Source organism: Poecile atricapillus, chromosome Z (genome assembly GCF_030490865.1).
Source record: "Poecile atricapillus isolate bPoeAtr1 chromosome Z, bPoeAtr1.hap1, whole genome shotgun sequence".
NCBI classification, from domain to species: Eukaryota; Metazoa; Chordata; class Aves; order Passeriformes; family Paridae; genus Poecile; species Poecile atricapillus.
The window spans coordinates 121919578-121940999 of NC_081289.1; the positions used below are offsets into that span (position 1 = coordinate 121919578).

The 21422-nt window shown below is 39.3% G+C and overlaps 1 protein-coding gene across 3 annotated transcripts in view; it reads left to right on the forward strand.

Moving 5' to 3' along the window:
- The window catches only part of IQGAP2 (IQ motif containing GTPase activating protein 2), a 127340-nt gene that overhangs the window by 69709 nt on the left and 36209 nt on the right, over window positions 1-21422 (forward strand). Inside the window, exons 5-15 of one of the 3 annotated variants that reach the window (XM_058826276.1) lie at window positions 373-449; window positions 5032-5099; window positions 5467-5580; window positions 9538-9716; window positions 10302-10389; window positions 10952-11115; window positions 11634-11721; window positions 14145-14308; window positions 14845-15005; window positions 17328-17452; window positions 19454-19617. In XM_058826276.1, the coding sequence (XP_058682259.1) occupies window positions 373-449; window positions 5032-5099; window positions 5467-5580; window positions 9538-9716; window positions 10302-10389; window positions 10952-11115; window positions 11634-11721; window positions 14145-14308; window positions 14845-15005; window positions 17328-17452; window positions 19454-19617 (1392 nt within the window). The remainder of the gene's footprint in view (window positions 1-372; window positions 450-5031; window positions 5100-5466; window positions 5581-9537; window positions 9717-10301; window positions 10390-10951; window positions 11116-11633; window positions 11722-14144; window positions 14309-14844; window positions 15006-17327; window positions 17453-19453; window positions 19618-21422) is intronic. The other 2 variants (XM_058826277.1, XM_058826278.1) reach the window with 2 other exon arrangements.

Here is a 21422-nt window from a genome sequence, read left to right on the forward strand (position 1 = left end):
TAAACTATACTTGATAGGTTTGGTTTGTAATGAGGCTTTGCAAATTGTAACTGCATTCCAGGTTTTGGGTGTCTGTAGAGGACAAGGACTACTGGCTGAGCTTATGCCAAAGGACTTTTTCTAAAAATCTTGTTGAAATGCTGCCTGCTTATCTTCCTTTTTTCGCCTCTTATTAAGTAGCTTTTATGCTTTATTAAGCTCTTCTTTATGAAAATTACTGATAAAGTTAAAATAACATCAGAAAAGGTGTGACTCATAGCTGTATAAAAGTAACAGCTGAAATTCCAGAAATTTAAGGTATGGTTCTGCAGAGTAAATGTTCCTGCTCAGTAATAAGTTTTCTCATTTAACTGTGTGCTCTTTGCTTTCTAGATCTTTTATCCAGAGACTACGGATGTCTATGATAGGAAAAACATCCCTAGGATGATATACTGCATTCACGCTCTGAGGTAACTGCTGACAGGGATAAAAGTTGTAGTAACTGCCAAAGTTAGGAGTGCAAGTCTTGAAATGGCTTTAGGACAACCAGTATATCAAAATCTGTCAGAATTTACAAGTTCATTAGTTTTGAGCTGGAGACAAAAGTTGAACATTGTCACGTCTGTTGGCCAAGTAATTCTCAAAATAGAAATTAAGGACTACTGAATTTAGTATGCACATCCCTCTCTCAATAGTTCATCCCCTTGCAAAATGAATGTAAAATTTCAAAATACATACTTCATTGGAAATCAAACTAACAGAAATTTAGCAAAACATTAGCACAACCATGGAGCCAACATGCTGATCTGAGTGAAAATAATGATGAACTGATATCTTTCTGTCCTCAAACTGAAGCAATTAATTACTGTATTTTGTGGTAATTAATGTAAAAAAACTGATAAATTCTGAAAGGTTTCAAAATTCTGAGCAACATTATTTTTAATGTAAAGTCAGAGAGGCTTTGCCTTCACCATTGAAAGCAGCGGTTAAAATTTTTCATGTTCCCCCTTAAGGATTTTCTTGATGTTTAGCACAAAAACATCTGCCCTGTGCTGTCCCTGGTGTGAGGGATGGTGCTGTTGGCACACAGCTCCACCCTCCTCCTATGGCTCTTCTAGTTCATTTCCAGCACATAGACACCTTCCCCTTCAATATTTTTTTAGCACTAATCTTTCAGAGAACATAATTAACTCGCACCTCAAACTTAATTCTCTGTTTCTAATGGTGTTCAAAGGCACATCAGCTGCTCCAAGCCTATCAGACAAACTATTCAATTCATGCTTTATTGAAACTTTTTAAGGCTAATCCTGGAAATGATGTGCCCACTCTTGTATTCTGGGATATGTACTCCTCCCCATAAGCAGGACTTGCCACTAAAGTTCACCGTATTTGCTTAACATGCCAGGTGTTCATAGTTGACAACCCAGTATATTTTGCCATCTTTGACAAGAGTTGCCCTTTGAAATTATTGTACTTGGTTTAATATTAACTGGGAAGTGGCCCCAGGACTGTTTGAGGGTGATTCTTGCCTGTAACTTAGTAGTGCAGTCTGTTCTGACAGCGAGTGTGTGGTCTAAGCTTGAAGTGATTTCCTAAAGAGGATGTGTGGGGCTGACTCAGGTCAGGCTGACTCAGTGGGCTGTGTGTCGCCCAGCTCTGTTATGGGTCAGCTCAAACATTTTGCAGGAGGTGTAATAATACATTTAATTTTTCTAATGTTTGCTCCCTCATGTATATAAGACATTATTAATTGTGGATTTCAATGCTACATAAACAACAAATCGTCAAATATCTTCTTGGTATCTGCCTTATCATTGCAATGCCTATAACTCTTATCCTGAACTGAGGTTTACCATTGATTGACTTATGGTAGAAATTTTCCTTTCTCCATATTGGCATGCCCCAGGATTTATGCAGTGCCAGAATTAGTTTGTGTTGTCTCAACTTTCATTTCCAAGTTTGTTCTCCTTAAATTACTTCTTCTTGATGCATATCAACACAAAGCACTAACTCTGTACTTAGTATGTTTTGTGGGGGGTGGGGGATTTTTAGTGCTATTATTTTATTTTATTATTATAAATTTAAATTTTATTTATTTTATTATTATAAATTATTATAAATTTATAATTTTATTATTATTTTAGAAATGGATTTTATGTCAAATGTGTCATTCCACACTGAAGGAAAATAGGCCCGGAATGCTTTTATTTATGATGCTTTCCCATGAGTTTGTAGGCCCCTGTGCCTGCATCCTGTGCAGGATGTAAGAGCAGAAGAAACAATGATTGAGCTTTATTTCTTTCCATACCTTTTCCTAAAATGCATGCCAGAAGTCCTTCACAGAAGTCTTTCAAATCAAACTTCAATCTCAGTGTTGAGTGGCAGCCAAGCTACATTGAAAGCTGTTTGGGAAAGAACAGAGTTAAGCACAGGGCACTTTGCTTGGCCAGCAGTGCTCCCAGGTGATTTGCACCAGAGAAATGCTGAGCTGTATATGAAATGTATATTTGACATCTAAAATAATAACATTTTGCAGAGAAAGTCTTGCCTGTTTATTGTTTTGCTGATCTTTTGCTCCTTGAAGATAGACGGAAACTCTAAGCATGATGGCTTAAATATAGTTTTAGGATATGTCCTGAATCAAGTCTGAAATTAAGACCATTGCACTTAAAGCATATGGGATGACTTGTGCTGTCAAATACAACACTGCTATGCCCATGAAGGAGTGACTTAGCAAAAAATTTCTTATTATATTCTTGTTGAATGTAATTACTTCTTGCTTTCCTCTCACTGAAACACCAATACTTAAAGTATTGACTGGGACAAAAGCCAGGAAGAAATTAGTGGTAGAAACAGAACTGGAACTTCTGGTTCCAACCTAAAAATTACAAAGGTATAGATCCCATTACTTGAACCGTTTTTTTTTTTTTTTTTTTTGTGAAAGTAGATTAGCAGTGTTCCTGCACTAAAGGAGTTTAAGAACAGCTTCATTTAAATGAATATGATATCAGTGATTCTTCTTCATATATAGCAGTGCTTTGAGATATTTTTTACCCTGAAAAATTTAGTTTTTGAATTATCTTTGCAAGTAGACCACTGCTATATCCTAGACAAACTATTCCTCTAGAAGCTGGAGAACTTCAAAGCATTGTTTTCCTAGGAAGTGGCATAATAACAAGCATGCCATTAAAGAAAAAACATGCTATTTTCAGATCTGTTTTCCCCAGCATGTTATACATGAGCTAAGCATAAAACAAGTCCAGGGAACATCTGCCTGATAAGAGATGCAGTTGTGTGTGGGTGATGTTTTCTATTGAAAGGAGCTTCACCTAGGAACTGCTTTCTCCTTTGTTTTTCCCTTGCTCTTGATGCCTTGACTTCACTTTTCTTAACCATAAGGCCTCCTGCTTTTGACTTTGTGTGTTTTCTGAGGTTCAAGTTACACGACAAAAGCATTAAGCAAGCTGTTTCAAGTGAAATTAGATGTTAGCTCAGAGAAGCTTTGTGTCTTTGAGCTCTCTGCAAGACTTGAAGAACATTTCCAGCACCATCTGGTGGTTAATAAGTTTATCCAAACAAAGGAGTGTAGGAAATACCACACATGGTTCAACATCCTTCGGGAAGTGCTGAACAGCAAAAAAAAAAATATCCTTTCACGTTCATAGCACTCTTTCTTCTTGTATCTTTTTATTGTGGTGACCCAAAAAAGAGTCAGCACAGTCAGCTGCTGATTTCCGTAGCTGTCTGTATGACACCCAGCATTTCACACAGGATTGTGTCCCTGTCTCAAACTTGGAGCAGAATCTTTCTTTACCCAGAAAGACTGGAAGGCAGACCAGGGTAATAGAGGAACCTGGTTCATTACTATAGTCCTGTAGAATCTATGAGTTTTTTCCCCCCGAAAAAGCTAATTTGGATTTTAGATAGATCTGAAATATCAAAATGGCAACAGTAATGATTTTGAGAGGCATGTTGACACACCTGAGATCCTTTGTTGTGTTCATTCAGATGGGTGCAGGACAGAGGAGTAGCTGTGGCAGCATGGGAGATAAATGCTGATTCCATGTGCTCCTAAATACATACAACACCTACAAATATGTGCTTTGAAATCTCATCTCATAATTTGCTAGTAGGAAAAAATCCCGTCTACAACAAAACACAAAGGGGAAATGCTCTTCTTTAGAAACCAAACCCCTAAACCCCAAAGCATATTTGCAATGAATGATGTTGGCGTGAAGTAAGCTTGAAAAGAGGTGAGAAACAATCCTTTTGGAGGAATGTGTTATTTAAGTATTGGTTTAAAAACCTTTATTTTTTTATTCTTTCTTGCTTGACTCACTTGTTTATTGATAAATTATAGAAACATCAGTCTTTCATAGATAAATACATGCCTTGTGTCTGGAAGCTACTGAGAAAATATGTATGTATTCAGCTGTTTTCTTTCAGATAGCATTCCAGAGCTCTAGGAGTGAAAGTATTTTTCACGCTATGTTGAAATAAAGGTATTAATTCTTGGGTAGTACATTAAATGAACTTTCTTTTCCAAGAGTAAAATAGCTAATGACAAGTATTTTGAGATGGTGTTGGAATGACTTACAGGTCCTTGTTCCTCTACCCTTAGTAACAAGGGTGTCAGTGATTTATATGTTCTTCTGTTAGTAATTACAGGGATATAATTAATGCAAGTCAAATCAGAACATAGATCCAAAGATACCAGCTGTGCTAAAATTTTATTTTCCCCCAGGACTAGCTTTTGCATTTCTTTACCTATCTTTCACTGAGGTTTTCTACTTGTTTATACACATCCTGTGACCTGAGATACACTCTCAGTGCCTGTCTCTTAGAGATGTTTTATGGAAATAAAAGACTTCTCTTTCTGTAAGACTTAAAAATACAGCTCAAAGAAAATTGTAGTGTCAGTTTATTTTAATTTATTTTTGCATATAAGTCAAGTATTAAAGAACAAGCTTCATAAAAGTGTTTTTCTGTTGTACAGAAAGCAAACAGCCCAACTACATGCAGAATTTTAAAGCCTAATTTTCTTCTTTGCAGCTTATATCTCTTCAAACTAGGACTAGCTCCACAGATCCAGGACCTTCTGGGAAAAGTAGACTTCACAGGTAAAAAGATGCTTATCTAATCATACATTAGATGATTTTTTTACACTGCAAATCTGCTAACATTGTACATATTTTCTATTATGGCCTTTGTCCTCTGACAACATTGTTAGAAAAACTCCTACAAATTAAACAGGTGGGAGGCTGCTATTTTTAATGATTGTTGGTCTCAGAAGGACAGGAGGGAGGGAGTTTTCATTGAATACTTGTCATATCTTAGTGCCCTTCAAAATGGGGAGGAAAACGGCTCAGAAGCCCTGGCCAGAAGCACTTTGAAAAACATTTTTGTAGGTATGGCTATTCATAGCAAATTGTCATGCTTTTGTTCTGATAATATTCCTTTTGGTTTGGTTTTTTTTTGTCTCAACAGAGGAAGAAATCAGCAACATGCGAAAGGAGCTAGAGAAATATGGTATACAGATGCCATCTTTTAGTAAAATTGGTGGGATTCTGGCCAGTGAATTGTCAGTGGACGAAGCTGCCTGTAAGTGTGACTCTTGTTCTGTAAATATTTCCTTGTTCTCATTCACTTACTTTGCCACCTCTTAAGAGCTAGAAAGAAAAGCAAACAAATTTTCACTACCACATTGCTTCATTGTTACAAGGTCTCTTCAAAATTTGCAGTCTGAGTTTTTTGGTATCTCCATTGAAAGCAAATTTTCTCACAGCATTTTGAATGTGTTTAATGTTTTGGTAGGTAGTGCTCCTCTAGAATAATGAATTGACCTCTGTGTGTCTGCACCATATGAGTACACCATATGACACCATGGGAACACAGTCCCTTCTCTGTGCCTCTTCTTTTTATTTTCTGCCCTTGGCAGTTTTCCTAAAACACCGAAACAGATTGCTGGGACAACAAATCATTGCTCCAGACAACTCTCTAACATATGGTGTTGTATATTTGGAACTTGCCTCCATGGGTAGCTTTCAGTCTGTCTGACCACTGGTGTGTGACCCATTGCATAGTAGAACCCTGCTGGAGAGGAGGTCCTGCTGGACAGTCAGGGTTCTCTTGAGTCTATCTTGAACAGATTCCATTCAAAAACAGAATTAAATATTTTTTTCTTCTGCTCATGCCTATTCAAGTGTAAGTCTGGGTGTTTTTATCTATATCACCCCTTTTTTCTTTTCTTTGCTACTTTATTCAACCTTGCAAACTGATTCATGGCATTACATAGTGTGCTGAAGTTTTCAAAGCCTAGCTTAAAAGACACTTGATGTTGATTTGCATTGTCTTTGTTGCATATTTTGAAGCCTTCTTAATAAGAGTATGCTTCACCAAAGCTAGCTCTTAAAATGCTGCCTTTTGAAGTAGCAGGAGATTTTTAGTAGATTTTTAGATATTTAGTGACTACCAAGCACTTTTTCAGGGAGCTTCCTCCCCTGAAGATGAAATGGTTCAAGCATCCTTCACTGAAAGCCTTACTATAGTGTGTAGGGCCTCCTTTAACTTCTGAAGTGTTTTCAGTCTTAGAAAAGCAATGTTTCCTGATGCTGCTTCTGTCCCTCTGAGCAAGGACTGTGCTGTAGATTACATTCTCTGCCCCAAGACAGGAAACATCTGCTATGGGAACCCTCACACACTAGTGAGGTTGGATAATGGAGATCCTGCCAAAGGAAGGGGTCTACCATCCTTCTTCCTAAGTGGAGAATGCAGAAGGAGATATGAAAGTGGAACAACTGGTGATGTGTCCTACTCTACTGCCAGCAATAGTATAGATCAGCATAGAAAGTATAAGTTGAAGTGCTTTCACAGAGAGCTTATTCTGCAAGGAAATCTCTCTGTTATTCCATACTTCGAGACTGCTTTTTCAAGTCCAATAAAGCTTCTTACTGTTTATCTTGGTAGATGGGTTTACATCTACCAATTTCTGCTTGATTCTTGAGCCTATCTTTTGACTGCTTTTTGCTATCTCCATCCTTCCTATGTGTTCTGTTATATGAAGATGTTTTGATCATTTATGTATCTAAGGACAGTTTTCTTAGTCCCTTGGAGCAGATATGGATGAATCACAGAATGCCTCAGGTGGGAAGGGACCCATAAAGACAATTGAGCCCAAATTCCTGATCCTTACAGGATTACCTAAAATGAAATCCTACAGCTGAGACCATTGATCAGATGCTTCTTAAATTCTGTCAGGTTTGATGATGTGACCATATCTCAAGGGAGCCTGTTCCAGTGACTTACCAACCCCTCAGTGAAAAACCTTTCCTCGTGTTCAATGTGAACTTTGTCTTTTCACAAAGTTTAATGGCCAATGAAACCAGCGTGCTTCTCTGCTTGTATCTCCTCCACCGTGCTAGCTGCTTGGACTGCCCAGCTGTCTCGTGCTGAGCTGGAGTGAAGCAATTTTAGAACACCTTTTTGGCATGAAGTCAGTGCTAAGTTCTGAGGGTGTATAGCTTAACTTCATCCTTCATTTGCCCCTGTTGAGTGTTCAGTGATATGACCTATTGTCTGACTTCCCTAAATTTGTGCACTCCTTTCTTTCCTACAGCCTCAAATTTGAAGCATCTTTGCTTTCTTTCATAAATAGAGAGAAACTCAAGTCTTTCAGACTCAGATATTTATACCTTCAGTTAAACTTAATCCAAATAACCCCTTTTTACTGCATGCTTGTCTCCATTTTAGCAGAACCATGCAGGGCAAAGTAGAAAGTAAGTATTGACAAAGTAAGGAAAAATGGTCATTGTGTTTTCCCTTCACACATGTCCTTGGTGGCATGAAAGTAAATCCTAGGCAAGCTGCTGTGATGATAATGGGGAGCTGCAATGTTCCTCCTTTGGGAACATTGGATCTAGATAGACATTTATCAGGAATTTTACATTTTGTATAGTAAAGTCTGTAAGATATTTGAGATTAATGTGCCACCAGACAGCCATTGGGTCTCTGTGGCATAAAGATCCAGATAAAGTGCAGCTCTAGTGCAAGTCCTTCATCTAGACTGATCTTGGGGCCAAATAGAAGTTCAGGAAGTAACTGGGAGGGATGTGTTAGCTACTACTCTACACCTAATTCAGCTTTAAGTGGTTTTAATTTGTATACTCATGTAAATTTACTGTGTGAAAAAACACGAGCTTCCATGACTCTTAAATTCTTGAAGTCAACCATTTGTTTACTAGACAAAGTTTTCCTTTTTTTTCAAAGGAAAGGCTTAAGCCAATCAATGGCTGCAGTGAGTCCTATGGCACTCTGTTTTCCTGTGTAGTAACATTTTGAGGACCCTGCAAAGCCTGCTGGTTGTGTTTTGCCTCTGTTTGAACTCTGCTGTGTTGTGGCTTTACAGGTGATAGAAGAGACCATTACATCAGTGCATCTCATGTGCCTAGGGGTTCATGGAGATCTTGATGAGCAAAGAACCACCTCAGGAAGGCTTAAAAGTGATGTGCAGGCCTGCATCCTGCCTGGGGGTGGGTCTTAAATGTCTTCTTCCAGACGACAAGTTTAATGGAGCTTCAATTTCCTTACTGTGCAGCATTTCTCAGATACACTCAGTTTAGACAGTACTTTCATATGGATACAAACACACTGCTTTAAGGTAAAAACTACCAAAAATACTTTCAATTCCTGTATGTAATTACCTTCTAAATAAAATAGGACTTAAATGATAAAATGTAACTCTTTTCTGTCAGTAAAATATTAACCGTGTCATGGTTTAACCCCAGTCAGCAGCCAAGCCCCACACTCACTCACTCCCCAGCCAGGCACGGTTGGAAGGGTGAAAACTGGACAACTCGTGGGCTGAGAAAACGACAGTTTAATAGGGAGAGCAAAGGCAGTGCACACAAACAAAACAAACCAAGGAATTAACCCAGTGCTTCCCATGAGCAGGCAGGTGTTCAGCCATCTCCAGAGAGTCAGGCCCCATAATGCAAAATGGTCACTTGGGAAGAGAAATGACATCACCACAAATGTCCCTCCCCCTTTCCTGCTTCTCTCCTCTGCTTCATACACTGAGCTTGGTGCCACATGGTCTGGAATCTCCTTTTGGTCAGTTTGGATCACCTGTCCTGGCTCTGTCTCCTCCCAACCTCACAAGCACCCCCAGTCCCCTCACCAGTGTGGCAGTACCAAAAGCAGAAAAGGTCTTGATTCTGTGCAAGCTCTGCTCAGCAATAACAAAAACATCTCTGTGTTATCAAACCTGTGTTCAGCACAAATCCAAAACACAGCCCCATGTCAGCCACTGAGAAGAAAATTAACCCTAACTCAGCTGAAACCAGCACACCCCTGTTTGGGGGAAGGGTGAACATGGAACAGACAGCGATGTGCCACCTTTGAGTGAACACCAAGTTCTGCAGTCTAGAGGAAGCACGGAGTGCAATGTTCAAATCTGTAAATTATTGAACATAAATTCAACACTCCTTTCAAATAAATTAAAACAGTGACAGCTTTGACCCTTTTGCTTCCTGAAGCTTAGGACTGTTCTTTCAATTTTAGTGCATGCAGCTGTAATAGCAATCAACGAAGCTGTTGAGAGGGGAGTAGCTGAGCAAACCATCGTGACTCTGAGGAACCCAAATGCAATGTTGCTCAACGTGGATGAGGAGCTGGCGCAGGACTATCAGAATGAACTCTTTGATGCTAAAAGGAAGAAAGAATCAAATGCAAGACTCAAGGTAATGGTGTTTTATTTGTGCCCCTAGTGCATGTGATTTTTCATGTTTCTTGTCATGCTGCAGCATTAATGTTTTAAAAATTCACTTGATTTTTAAAATTAGTACAATTATGAAGAAACCTCCACTTTTAAGATATCTAAGAGAAATTATGCTAATGCAATAAGGTAAAAGCAAATTTTATAAGAATATGATAACTGTGACTATGATGCAGCTTCACTTTGCCCAAAGGTCAAATATAGACTAAATAGAAGACAAAATAGTAAAAAATACTGATTTTCTTCTATTAATTGCTTTAGAAAAAACTAATTTACTGCTTAAAAAGTCATAAATACAGTAATATCATTTTTTGAGTATAAAGTATAACCTCTGCCACAGATATTTAATGTGAAATTATTTGCTGTGTTTTTACATGAGAGATAATGGTCTCTATGACAAAGTGCTAATTTCCTCAGTTCACTTAGTCAACAAATTGTCTTACAAAAACATTCAGTAAATGCTTTAGCTGATGCAGTTTTAATGACTGGCTAATAGCTTTTCTCTCTGCAAACTGCTTTGTGTGAATGAGCAAAAATTTTGTTTTCTTAGAATGGCACAATTTCTGATGAAGAGAGAGATGTCTATGAGGAGTTGCTGACACAAGCTGAGATTCAAGGCAATATCAATAAAATAAACAGTAAGCTATTCTGGATCCTCCTGGAAGTATGCACACAATACGTGACCTCCCAGATTCCAGCTGAACACAACTTGAGTCCACCTGAACAAACAAAATATTCCTATGGAAACTTGTAAAATATGCACAAGTGGCTAATATCTGTCTTCAACTGTTTTTGTCATGCTGCTCCTGCTCTACTAATCTTTGGGGGGGAGGGGCTAATTTCTGTTTGTGATTTTTGCTGTAAGGATTCCTCAGTTCAGAATCAAATTATGTATTGCCTGCTCTGTTTCTTTACGTTCTTTTTTGTGTGCAGAATACTGTAAATTTTGACCCCCTCTTCTACACAGAACCAAAATTCATTCATAAACTTTTGTTTAGCTGTGGTTGAACTGCTTCCACACAGGCTCACATAGAGCCAGAGACACCCTTTGTAGGATTGGACATGAAAGAGATAATTCTTTGCTAGACAGAGATTGCCACCCTATCTGGCTTTTACAAAAAGTGAGATGCTGACAGCAATGGACTTTTTTTTCCCCATGGAGGCCATATTTGCTGTTTATAGGCATTGTTTTCATTTCAGTTCACATAGCTTTAGTCCAAGTGAATGAGGCTATTGACCGGCAAGATGAAGGGGCACTGATGGCAGGTTTGAACCGTCCTGCTCTGAGCCTACTCGATGTTCTGCCGCAAAATTCCTCATGGTACCTATTGCAATTGTGTGATTTTAAAGACCAGAAAATGCAGGTAATTGAATTGAACAGGTACTACATGTCAGTTTGCACTTTTTTAGCTGTTTAGTTTTAAACCAGAGGGAAATTGTCTTTACTCTGCCTTTCAGCATCATTTATGAGAAGTTTTATAAAGATTTGAGAATAATTGGTGTACTAATCAGCACCAAAGAGCTGCATTTGCTCTGAAGAGCATGATATTCTTGTATTTGCTAAGATAAAAGAAGAAAATCTAAGCTGTAACATGCAGCCCCTAATATTTTGTTTCCAAAATGAGTTATAACATGAGTACAAATAAAAGTAATATTGAATCATTAACATTAAATTAAAGTACCAGTTGGGTTTTAAGGAGAAAATCTATTATTTTAAGCAAGATGAAAATAATAAGGAAAAGATTAATGCTATGTTTAGTGAGCCTTGTATTTGAGGCACAGGTGATAGTATAATCAAATCCCAGTGTACCATCAGCAGATGTTATCCCTTACCTCCCATCAAACAAAAACATAATTAAACCTTGTTTTTCTGATCTGTTAGAGAGCAGGCATTCCAAATATGCTCGACAAAAGTGAAATACAGAAAGAAGTTAGTGTTGCCAATGCAGAAGCTGAGGCTCACAAGCTTAGTGAGTAACTGTTTTAATACTCTTTACCATCACCATTTAATTATTAATTATGTTAAGATAATTGAGTTCATTTCTTTCACATAAACAAGGTTTCTCAAACTGAAACCAAATATGTTGCATTTTACTCTCATAATCTTTCTTCTCAGTGTCACAATTGCCAAGTCACCAATCTGTGCTGCACTGGATGTACTTTTATTGGATAACTGGTTCAAGCCACTGGCAAGCACAGTGGCAAAGAACTGAAAGCAATGCATGGCTTGATGGCTTGGAAAAATATTTACCAGTGCAGTATTAATACTCACTTGGGAGCAATGACTATACTTGTAGAGTTAAGATGGAGGAATATTTTTCAATCACGTTGCAGAAAAAAGTATTCTCACTTTTAGGCACACTCTCACTTTTAGATAATTTTTTAGTTACCTAAATCTATTCTTAGTCTGTTAAGAATGCCACATGACAAAAGTTATAGTTTGTAAAAAAATACAGTTAAAGGGGATCTAAATTTGCAGTGCATGTGTTGCTGCTTTTGACTGGAAACTTCTTTGCTAGGAAGTTAACCTTTGGTTGATCTGCTGTCATTTCATACTGCATCCTGGCATGACTGTTTTGTTTCTGGTACTGTATTCAATGCTTTGAAATCCAGGCTGCTTGCTTTTGTAATGTGACTTAAAGGCAATATTGTGAGGTCAGCTTGAGTCAGAAGATAAATTTGGCTTTATACCTTAAATGTTAGCCTGTTTCAGATTAGTTAGCCACAGTGAGGAGTACTTTCTCTGAAAGAGTTACCTCTTGATAAAGGAAAGGAAAAAGAAAATGTGAGGTGTGAAAGGCATTAACAGCAATCTGGAGAGTAACTGTTCTTATGTTTGGCTTGAGAAGAAAAAGAAAAAAAGTTGCTTTTGTTATAGGACTGTGAGCAATATAAAATATGTTTTGCAATTTGCATGCTGGGTTTCAAAACTAGAAGTCAGTAGCTTGGTTGTTGGCTGCAGAACTAGTCTAGCCCATTTGTGGACCTTGACTCCTTTCCTCTTTACTGTTTTCTTTTAAAAAGCATGCATGCATGCTGTAGCTGTGAGAGCCTTTCCTGGTTTCTAACTTTAGGAATAGCCAATAGAGAGAGTCTTCAGGGACAGTGTGGCCCCATATGACTATGCTTCAGAGAAAATGAAATGAGAGGTGAGGGACTTTTTTTAGGTGGGCCTGGCTAAAAGGTTTTCAAAGACTTTGTGTTGCATAATAAGCTCTGAGTGTTGCTGTATATACTAGCTGTGGATGGTGTCTTCTGCACAAGTAGTCTTGTCTCAGATTTGGGCAGTCAGTGGTAAATAAAAATATTCCCTGGGTAGCAGTACACAAAAAAAGCCATATGATAAGGTAGAGGAGTAGGACTTATTGATGGAAAAGGCATTTGCATAATAACTATTCTTCAATTGGCCACAAATGCTCTGATCTTCAAGGTTGCTTCCCTTTCTGCCAGACCAGAGTGGTGCCTTGTACAGTGTGTTCCTGGGCGTTTTTTTTCAGAGATGGCTCCTCCAGGTGTGTAACTATGGTGGCAGTGACTAAACTGAGGGATGTTGTAATACTTCTGCAGCTGCCCAAGTGGCAAGTGTTTTTCAGCATTTTTCTGCTGGGCTTCAAACCCCTGACAAAGTCAGTCCAGCAAAAAGCAAAACAGACAAGTTATTCAGGGTACTTTAAAGGTTTACACTCGTACCCTCATATCCCTCTATTCTGGTCTGTTTAAATTAAAACCTGAGCTGTGGCAAAGGCATTCATTTCTAGATGGCAGTGCCTGTAAGGACTGATCTTCCACACTGGCAGAAAAACAAACAGGTGTTGGGATGCAGAGGAAGTTCTGGGAACCATAGCATGTGGTTTTCCATTAGTAGTTCGGCTACCGCTTTTCTGGCAGAAAATCCCACCCCTCTAATACATTTGGCTGATTTCCACCAGGCCTCCTGAAAAAGACACTAATAATGCTGTTGGTACTTCAGGTACTGGCCTGTTTTAGCTAGCTCAGTTTGATCCTGCCAAAGGAGGAGGTGCAGAAAGAAGGGAGTGTTTGGGGTGAAGCAAGACCAAGGTGCTGGAGCTGACATCCACAGCAGTACCTGCTGCAAGCACACTCAGGAGTGACCTAGGGTGGGGCCAGCTCCTTGTTTTGTGTTAGATGTGCAATAAGCAGTCTCTCATTTCTAAAAGTCCAGTAATTTTGAAGTCCTCCAGTCAATTATTTGCTCAATACCTTTGAACAAAGACTGTTTTTGCAACGTTCAGCAGTCATGGCATTTCACAAAAATGTTTTTTCTCTTATGACAGTGAATTATATTCTTTGTAAAAACCTAGTTTCATCTACATGGCACGAAGACCAAAGAGCATATGAAAATTAATAAGCTTTTTTCCCTGCTGTTCTTTAGAACTTATAGCGGTTGACAATATCAATACAGCAATTCGTAACTGTGATCCTAGTAAAACACTGGTTGTGCTGATGAAACCCGAGGCACAGCTGCCTGTTGTTCACTCATTTGCTGCTGCTGTCTATCAGACTGAGCTGTTCAACCTCCAACAACAGAATGCTGTGGTAAGAGTGAAAAGCTTACAACCTGCTCATTGATGTTGTGTAGTCAGACCATGAAGGAGCATAAACATAGCATATTGTTGTGTAAAATTAGATGTAATTCTCTTGCCATGGTATTATGTATTGCATGAATAATTTTGGTTGAAAAAGGCAATATTTAATTGCAGTTTGTTTCTTGCCATACTTCAGTCTGGCTGAGCTCTTGTGTTGCAATAAATCAACTGACTTTTTTTAATTTTTGCATGCCCTTAATGAGGACTAACTCTGGTTTATATATTGAGTAGAAAAGCAATTCCCTGTCATGAGAAGGACCAGAAGAGATGAGACTGTGGGGAAAAAGAAGGAAAGGCAGAGTGGATGGGACATAGAAACCCACTGAGCTCTACCACCACTGTTGTCAGTCTGGCATGTCTGTGATTAGGAAACTTTCCAGGCTTCTTATATCAAACCCATCTCCTTGATGGTATCTAGAGTGTGTAACTCAAATTTGTTACACTGCTTATTTAGCTTCCTGACTGCAGTACATTATTGTCCTACAGAACTACCTGGCACATGATGAACTATCTATTGCAGTAGAAATGTTGTCAGCTGTTGTGCTGCTAAACCAGACCTTGGAAAATAAGGACATCCTAATGATAAAAAATCATCTCAGAGACCCATGCATTGGCTTCAATAATCTGGAAGAGGAAAACTTGCAACGGTAAAGGTTCATTTTGTCTTGTCTGGATGAGACTTGGCAACTTCTGAAAAAAAATCAGTAGTCTTTTTTTTTGGGGTGGGCTGTTCTGTGTTGTGGCTGTGAAGTTGAAAGAGCTGCAAGATAAACATCTGTATTTTAAATTAGTAAGGGAGAGTATGACAATTGATGTACTAGTTGTATCTAGATGTAAGCCTTGAAGGCTGTAGGTATGTGAGTTGCAGGGAAAATATCCTTAGAAAGCAAACATGAAGATCTGACAAGAGTTTTTGCAGGCACTGAAATGTGAAACAGCTGTAGCTGAAAACTGTTAATCAGTAGCCAGTCTTTAATTCTGAAAAATGATCTGTGGAATGAGTGTTCAATGCCTCAGGGTCCAGGAGATCTCTTGAGCCATGGATGAGCACTTTTCTCTTGCTGGAAAAGCAGATACAACGCTGGGGCACACACGTACGTTCAGCATTACATTGCAGCCTCCATTTGGCTGCCAGCTGCTTGCTGTGTCACTTGCCTGACTTACCACAGATGTGCTGCCACTGCAGTTGCTCTCGTGTCTATCAATAAAAGATCAGGCAACATGAGAGACCTATGCCCCCAGCATTCAAGGGAGGACATGGGAACAGCATGGACCAGTTCCTGTCTCTTGGCACAGCTGGTGGAAGCCTCCACTTGCCTCTGGAAGATGTTAGTAGGCAAAAGGGACCAAAGCAGCTGAAGATCTTCACTAGTTTGTCAGGGGATGTGAATCTGAGAATGGCCCTTGATGAGTCTCTCAAAGCCAGAAGGAAGGTAGTCAGATTAGGAATAAGAGGCCAGTGTTTTGGTCAGAGGGAGAAGAATGACATAAAATGGAGCAAAACTAATTTGCTACTTTGCCTCTACTAATGTGAGGTAATGCTTGTGAGCAAGAGAAGCAACATTATAAATATGCAGAAATGGCCTGAAAGGGTCCCAAGTGCAGAATTTCTGGTGATGTTATTGACCCAATCTTTAGACTACACTGTCAGTCAACACAGATGAAGAAGTAGGAATTAGTTGGACTCACAACTAAATAAAATTTTATTATGCTATTGTGTAAACCCGTCCTGCCAACCATATGTTGAATATCGCAGGAAGCTTTGACTTGCACGGTACCAGAAGAGATACAGTAGAGCTAGAAAAACTTCATTGAGGGAAATGGTGTTGAATGGCTTTCTAGCAGAAGAGATGGACTTGTTGGGAATGTGTTTTCTGGGAGAGAGAATTCAGGGGAAATGGGTCACAGGTCTCCAAAACTGTGCATGTTGTGGAGAAGGTTAGTAGAATCAGTTACCAGCTTCTAATAGTTCTAGTTGTTTGGGGTTATTTGAGAATTTAATAAAGAAAATGTTGGACCCTATCAACCATAAATTTTAATATTTTTTTAAAAAGCTGTCATCTGACAAAACACATAGTGGGGCTAATTCCTCAGTAATACATAGGATTTTAAAATAGAGCAGGTAAATTAATGGAGTGTAGCCTTGTTTGCAACTATTAAAGTGTTATTAAGCTCCAGAAGTACTTAAACACAGACTACTAGATGTTGGAAAGACAAATCAGATTAGGAAATGATGAATCTATCATATTATTTTTTCTCTGCCATTCATTCCTCAGGCTTCTGATGGAAATAAAAGACATGCATTTTTATCTGACATACTGTAGTAGTTCTGTGTTTGATTCAGGAATACAGAAATTACTTAGCTTATGTACAGATGAATTTGCACTACTATGAAGGTTTCCAGCTCATCTGATCTGTAGAGTCTTCTAGGAAGAGTAGACATAGGCTTCAGAGCCTGTGCTTGGAGGCTCTTGAGTTGTGGAAAAAGGGGCATGATGGGTTTCTTTTAAGTTCCTTGCCCATTGCTCATCATCTTCCTTATGGAGGTAGCAGGAGATGCTACTACCTACCTGATACTACTGACAAAAACTCGGTAGTTGAATTAGAGTCAAGAAGACAACAAGGGTTTCCTAAAGCAAAAAGCTGGCTGTAGTTTTCCCCACATTAGTCTGTTGCACCATACAGCAAGTTGTTTGTATGTGTATGTTAACATTTTTATTGCTGTCATGCTATATAGCCAAGAAAAGGTCTGTGAATTACAGGGCCATTTTTTTCAGATCCTGAAACGCTTGTGTAGAACAGGCAGCTTGCATGTCTCTATAATTTTTGGCAAGAGCTGAGTTTGTCTGAAATTCAGCCACTGGAAAAAATACTAGTCACTAAATGATGGATGATACATCTGACTAATTCTTTATGGCACTTTATCCTACATATGAAATACACTTAATGTATTTTATATCTTCTTATAGTTATGCTGATACACTATTGTCTATTAAGTCAGAGGCTTCATCTCAAGGCCAAGATTATTTAAGCTGGAATGATATCCAGAACTGCATTGACATGGTTAATATGCAAATTCAAGAAGAAAATGAAAGTAAGTAATTCCTCCTCCACACTGCCCGCAGAGGTCATGGTCGGGTCTCTTTGGTATGTAAATATGAACTGAGTGACCTCATTCAGACACTCTTGAAAAGAGAAGAGCATTTAAAATTTTTGAAAGCCTGATGATCTTTCAATGTCCTTGAAATATTCATGTCGGCTGAATCATAGAGTGCCTGCCTTCTGCAGTGCTAAAAATGCTATGGTTCTGCCTGCTTGGCAGTATCTTCCAGCCCTGGGTGGTCTCACTTCGGGGATTTTGCTGTTGTAAGCAAAGAGCATATTGGGAGATGGGGAGGAAATTACAAGCAATGTTCCATTGGAAATTGTGTTTTAATGTGTAAATGGTTCCAAGTGATTGTTTTTTTCACAAGGGAGTCAGAAAGGAATTAGACAATGCAAACATCTGTCTTGCTCTCCTTTTGGGTAACTTGATTTCCTGTCTGAGAGTAGCTTCTTATGCCCACATGTTGTCATGTGAAAGGATTTAGAGTTTATTTTTCAAGCTGAATGTAACTATTGCCATAAGAGGGTGGTGTTTTATTAAATTTGCTAGGTGGTCATTTGGGCTTCAAAAAAGCTAAAGCATCAAATTCTTCCACTGCATGTAGAAATTTGAGGCTTTCAAGTTATGCCAAACTTGCTGGAGCAAGGAAATAAGAGGCAGCTTTCAGTCTACCTGCCATTTCGGAAACAGTCTCAGTAAACCTTGAGAGCCTCAGTAAGACACAGGCTGCTCATGCCCTTCCTGTGGTGGCATTAGTGTCAGGCATGCTGCTGCTTCATACTGGTAAGGGAAATTTTATGCTGCAGAATTTCTAAAGCTGGCTAGATTATTGCTTCCTAAATGTAGTCCAGTGGTTGCCATGGATCCTCACATGGTTGCTTGCCATGTGTGCCCTCTGGCAAGGTGGGGTGGTGAGAAGCTTATTTGTCTGGCAGAGTCACTTTATTGTCTGAAACTCTGCACTTAGTAGCAGACCTTGCAGTAGCAGCGAAAGTCTTCAGTACCAAAACAGCTGCTCTTGCTCTCAGTGACACTGACACACTGACCTCTGCCTGGGAATGTTTAGAGAGGGCAGATGGGCAGACAGAAGAGGAAGAAAGGAGGCCCCTGCTTCCACAAGCAAGTCCCATATCTGCATAGTCCCTCTTTTGGACCACCTTGGAAAAATTCCTCATTTCCCCAAGCCTTATGATGACCTGGATCTGTGACCTCACCAGGTGGGTTGTGGTGGGTCTAGTGAAGGATGGTCCTTGGGGAGTGGGGATGTCATCCCTCACAGGTGATGGTGAAACCCTTGACTGATGCCTTCCTAGGGTGGCTTTAGTGACCACAAGCAGGGTATTTTAGTACTGTTTAGGGGCAGAAGGAAATTGATTTGAGACTGTTGGGCCCGGTCTGAAGAAAATGAGTTAAGGTTTTATTAAATACACTGGGCCTTACTTCCTGACTGAAATACTGGGTGCCACTGGTCAGCATTGTCAGGTTGGTTATTTACAGTGAAATTACAAGAAATGAGGTTAAGTTGCTATGTAATGCTGTAGCTGGGAGTGCAGTATATATGTATATGTCCAAATCAGGGTTTCAAGTAATGTGGTCTGAAATCAATTGAAAATAAAACTTCCAGCACTGTGAGTCAACATGTTAACACATAAATATGTGGCACCCAACTTTTTCTTAAGCTTTATGTAGATGCTTGTCCCAGAAAATAGGAAAATCTGTTTTCTCTTTTTTGTCAAGGATAATTTTGATTTTCAGGAAGACTTTTCTCCAGATATATCAATAATTGTGATAGGAAGGAAAGTTGTATAGCACAATAGCTTCAAATGCATATAAGAACAAAAATATTTAAAAATCAGCTGCTGTTGCTGCCTCTGCTTCTTGTTTTGTGATTTTTCTGTTCTTCATGTTACTGCTTTGTTTGTATGTGATATCACAAAAGTTGCAATTTCCTTTGATAGTTGCATCTTTAATAACTTTTCTGTTTCATAGGAATCATTGCAATTGGACATATTAATGAAGCAGTTGACCAAGGAAATCCTGAAAAAACTCTAGAAGCCCTGCTATTGCCCACAGCCAAGCTGCAAGATGTGAGACCAGTAAATGCAAGGCATTATCAGGATGTTCTGCACCATGCCAAAGCACAGAAATGCAAGGTTACAATTTCTACTCTTTTTCTCTGTGAGGAGTGAAATGCCAATTCTTTTCCACTTGATTCTGTGTCTCTATCCTGATCTCCTGATGTCTGCATTATCTTTGCCCAGTGAAGTTGTAAATAAGCCAATGACAACAAATTGGTACTAAGTAATTTTGCATTATAGCTTATTTCAACTGGCAAAATTAATTAATTCTCAAAGTAGCAAAATTAAGGCATTTTCTGCATATGTCTTGCTGCTGCTGTAATCTCGCTTATTTACATTCTACTAGGTTGCTGCAGCTATTACAAAGCATGGGCACCAGCAATACTCACATAGTTGTGAGTATTTGTGTAAGGATACAGTTACAGGACTGTGTCAGGCAGATAGCTACAATATGGATGGAAAGTGAGGTTTTTGCCAGAAGGAAATCACAATTTTGGTGTTGGTTAAGAAATCTCTGGGAATTATTTTGAGGAGTCTCCTTTGCTTATGTTGCTTTATTACAGTGGAGTTTTGTACATAATTATTTTACGGCTTTATCATGCAATAACAAGCTGATGGTCTTGTATGTGCCTTAAGTTTAAACCTATCTCAGCAGGATGTTGCTATCTGCTTCCCCAAAAGCAGTGGCCTGTTTAGCATTACAGCATTACAGCTCAGGGAAGCATAAACAAACAGCCGAGCAGCTTGCAGGATGTGACTGAACACAAGATTAGCTAAAGCTACTAGCACAGCACTTAAAATGTCCAGTGTCTGGAAAACATTATTAAAATTCACAGTGTGTGTCCTTAAGGTAACATGGTGAGCTGAAACTTCAAGCTTGTCAAACTTCTTCAAACTTTGGCTTGTGAAGTATCTACCAGCATTTGTCACCTCACCTGGGGTACCTGCTGTGAAACCATGCGTTTGTGTAATCTGCTCTCATAACTCCAGAAAGGCACTTGTACAAGTCAATTCCTCACCATGGTTGCCAGGTAAGGGCTGGTTTCACAGAGCCCTCAGTACTGAAAAGGCTTCTCCCTCACCACATGAGCTGGGGAGAGATTTGTGCATCCTGACTTCACCTGTCCTGGCTGGGCCATGCCGGTACTTGTGCACAGTGCGGGTGCTGGCTGCGCAGTGCTGACCCAGGACATGTCTATGTGCCATGTGCGTGCACAGCGAGCCAGCATGTCCCCAAGGCAGAGACCTACAGTGCACAGGTGCCTGCACACAGCAGCCCTACCCTGGCTCACTCCTGCCAGCTGCCCTGGCCTCCCCAGATGAAAACCTGGTGCCTGCTCCTGTCCTGGTGTGAGTGCGCTCATAGGAAACAAAGGAGTGTCTTCCAAATTTTGAAACAAAAAATTGTACAATCTCTTTGAAGTCTTCTCATTCTAAGATTTTTGGTGTTCCTAGAGATTTCTGCTGGCCTTTCTCTTTGGAGCTATTTTGGTTTTGCAGTCTTTTGACAACTGCTTTAGAGTACCTTCTCTGTGAACAGGAGTGTTGCTCCTGTCTCAGAAGAGAGCAAGACAGAGCGCTCCCAAAAGAAACACTCTGATGCATACTTACTCTTTACAGTAATCAGTCCTAGATATGACCATTCTTTAGATAAAAATATGGTTTAGACTGACATTTCCTTTAAAAAAATCCATACACAATTGTAAAGGTAGTGCAATTTCTGAAGTCTGTTTTCCATGTTTATACACTTTTCCCTGTTTATAAAGCAGGTCTGTCTTAATTTGTGTTTTGCATGTTTTAAGAGTGAGCTGTGGTAAAAGGAAGTATTTGATTTACAAGGATCAGATAGGTCTCCCAATAAACTTCCTGCCCCAACATCT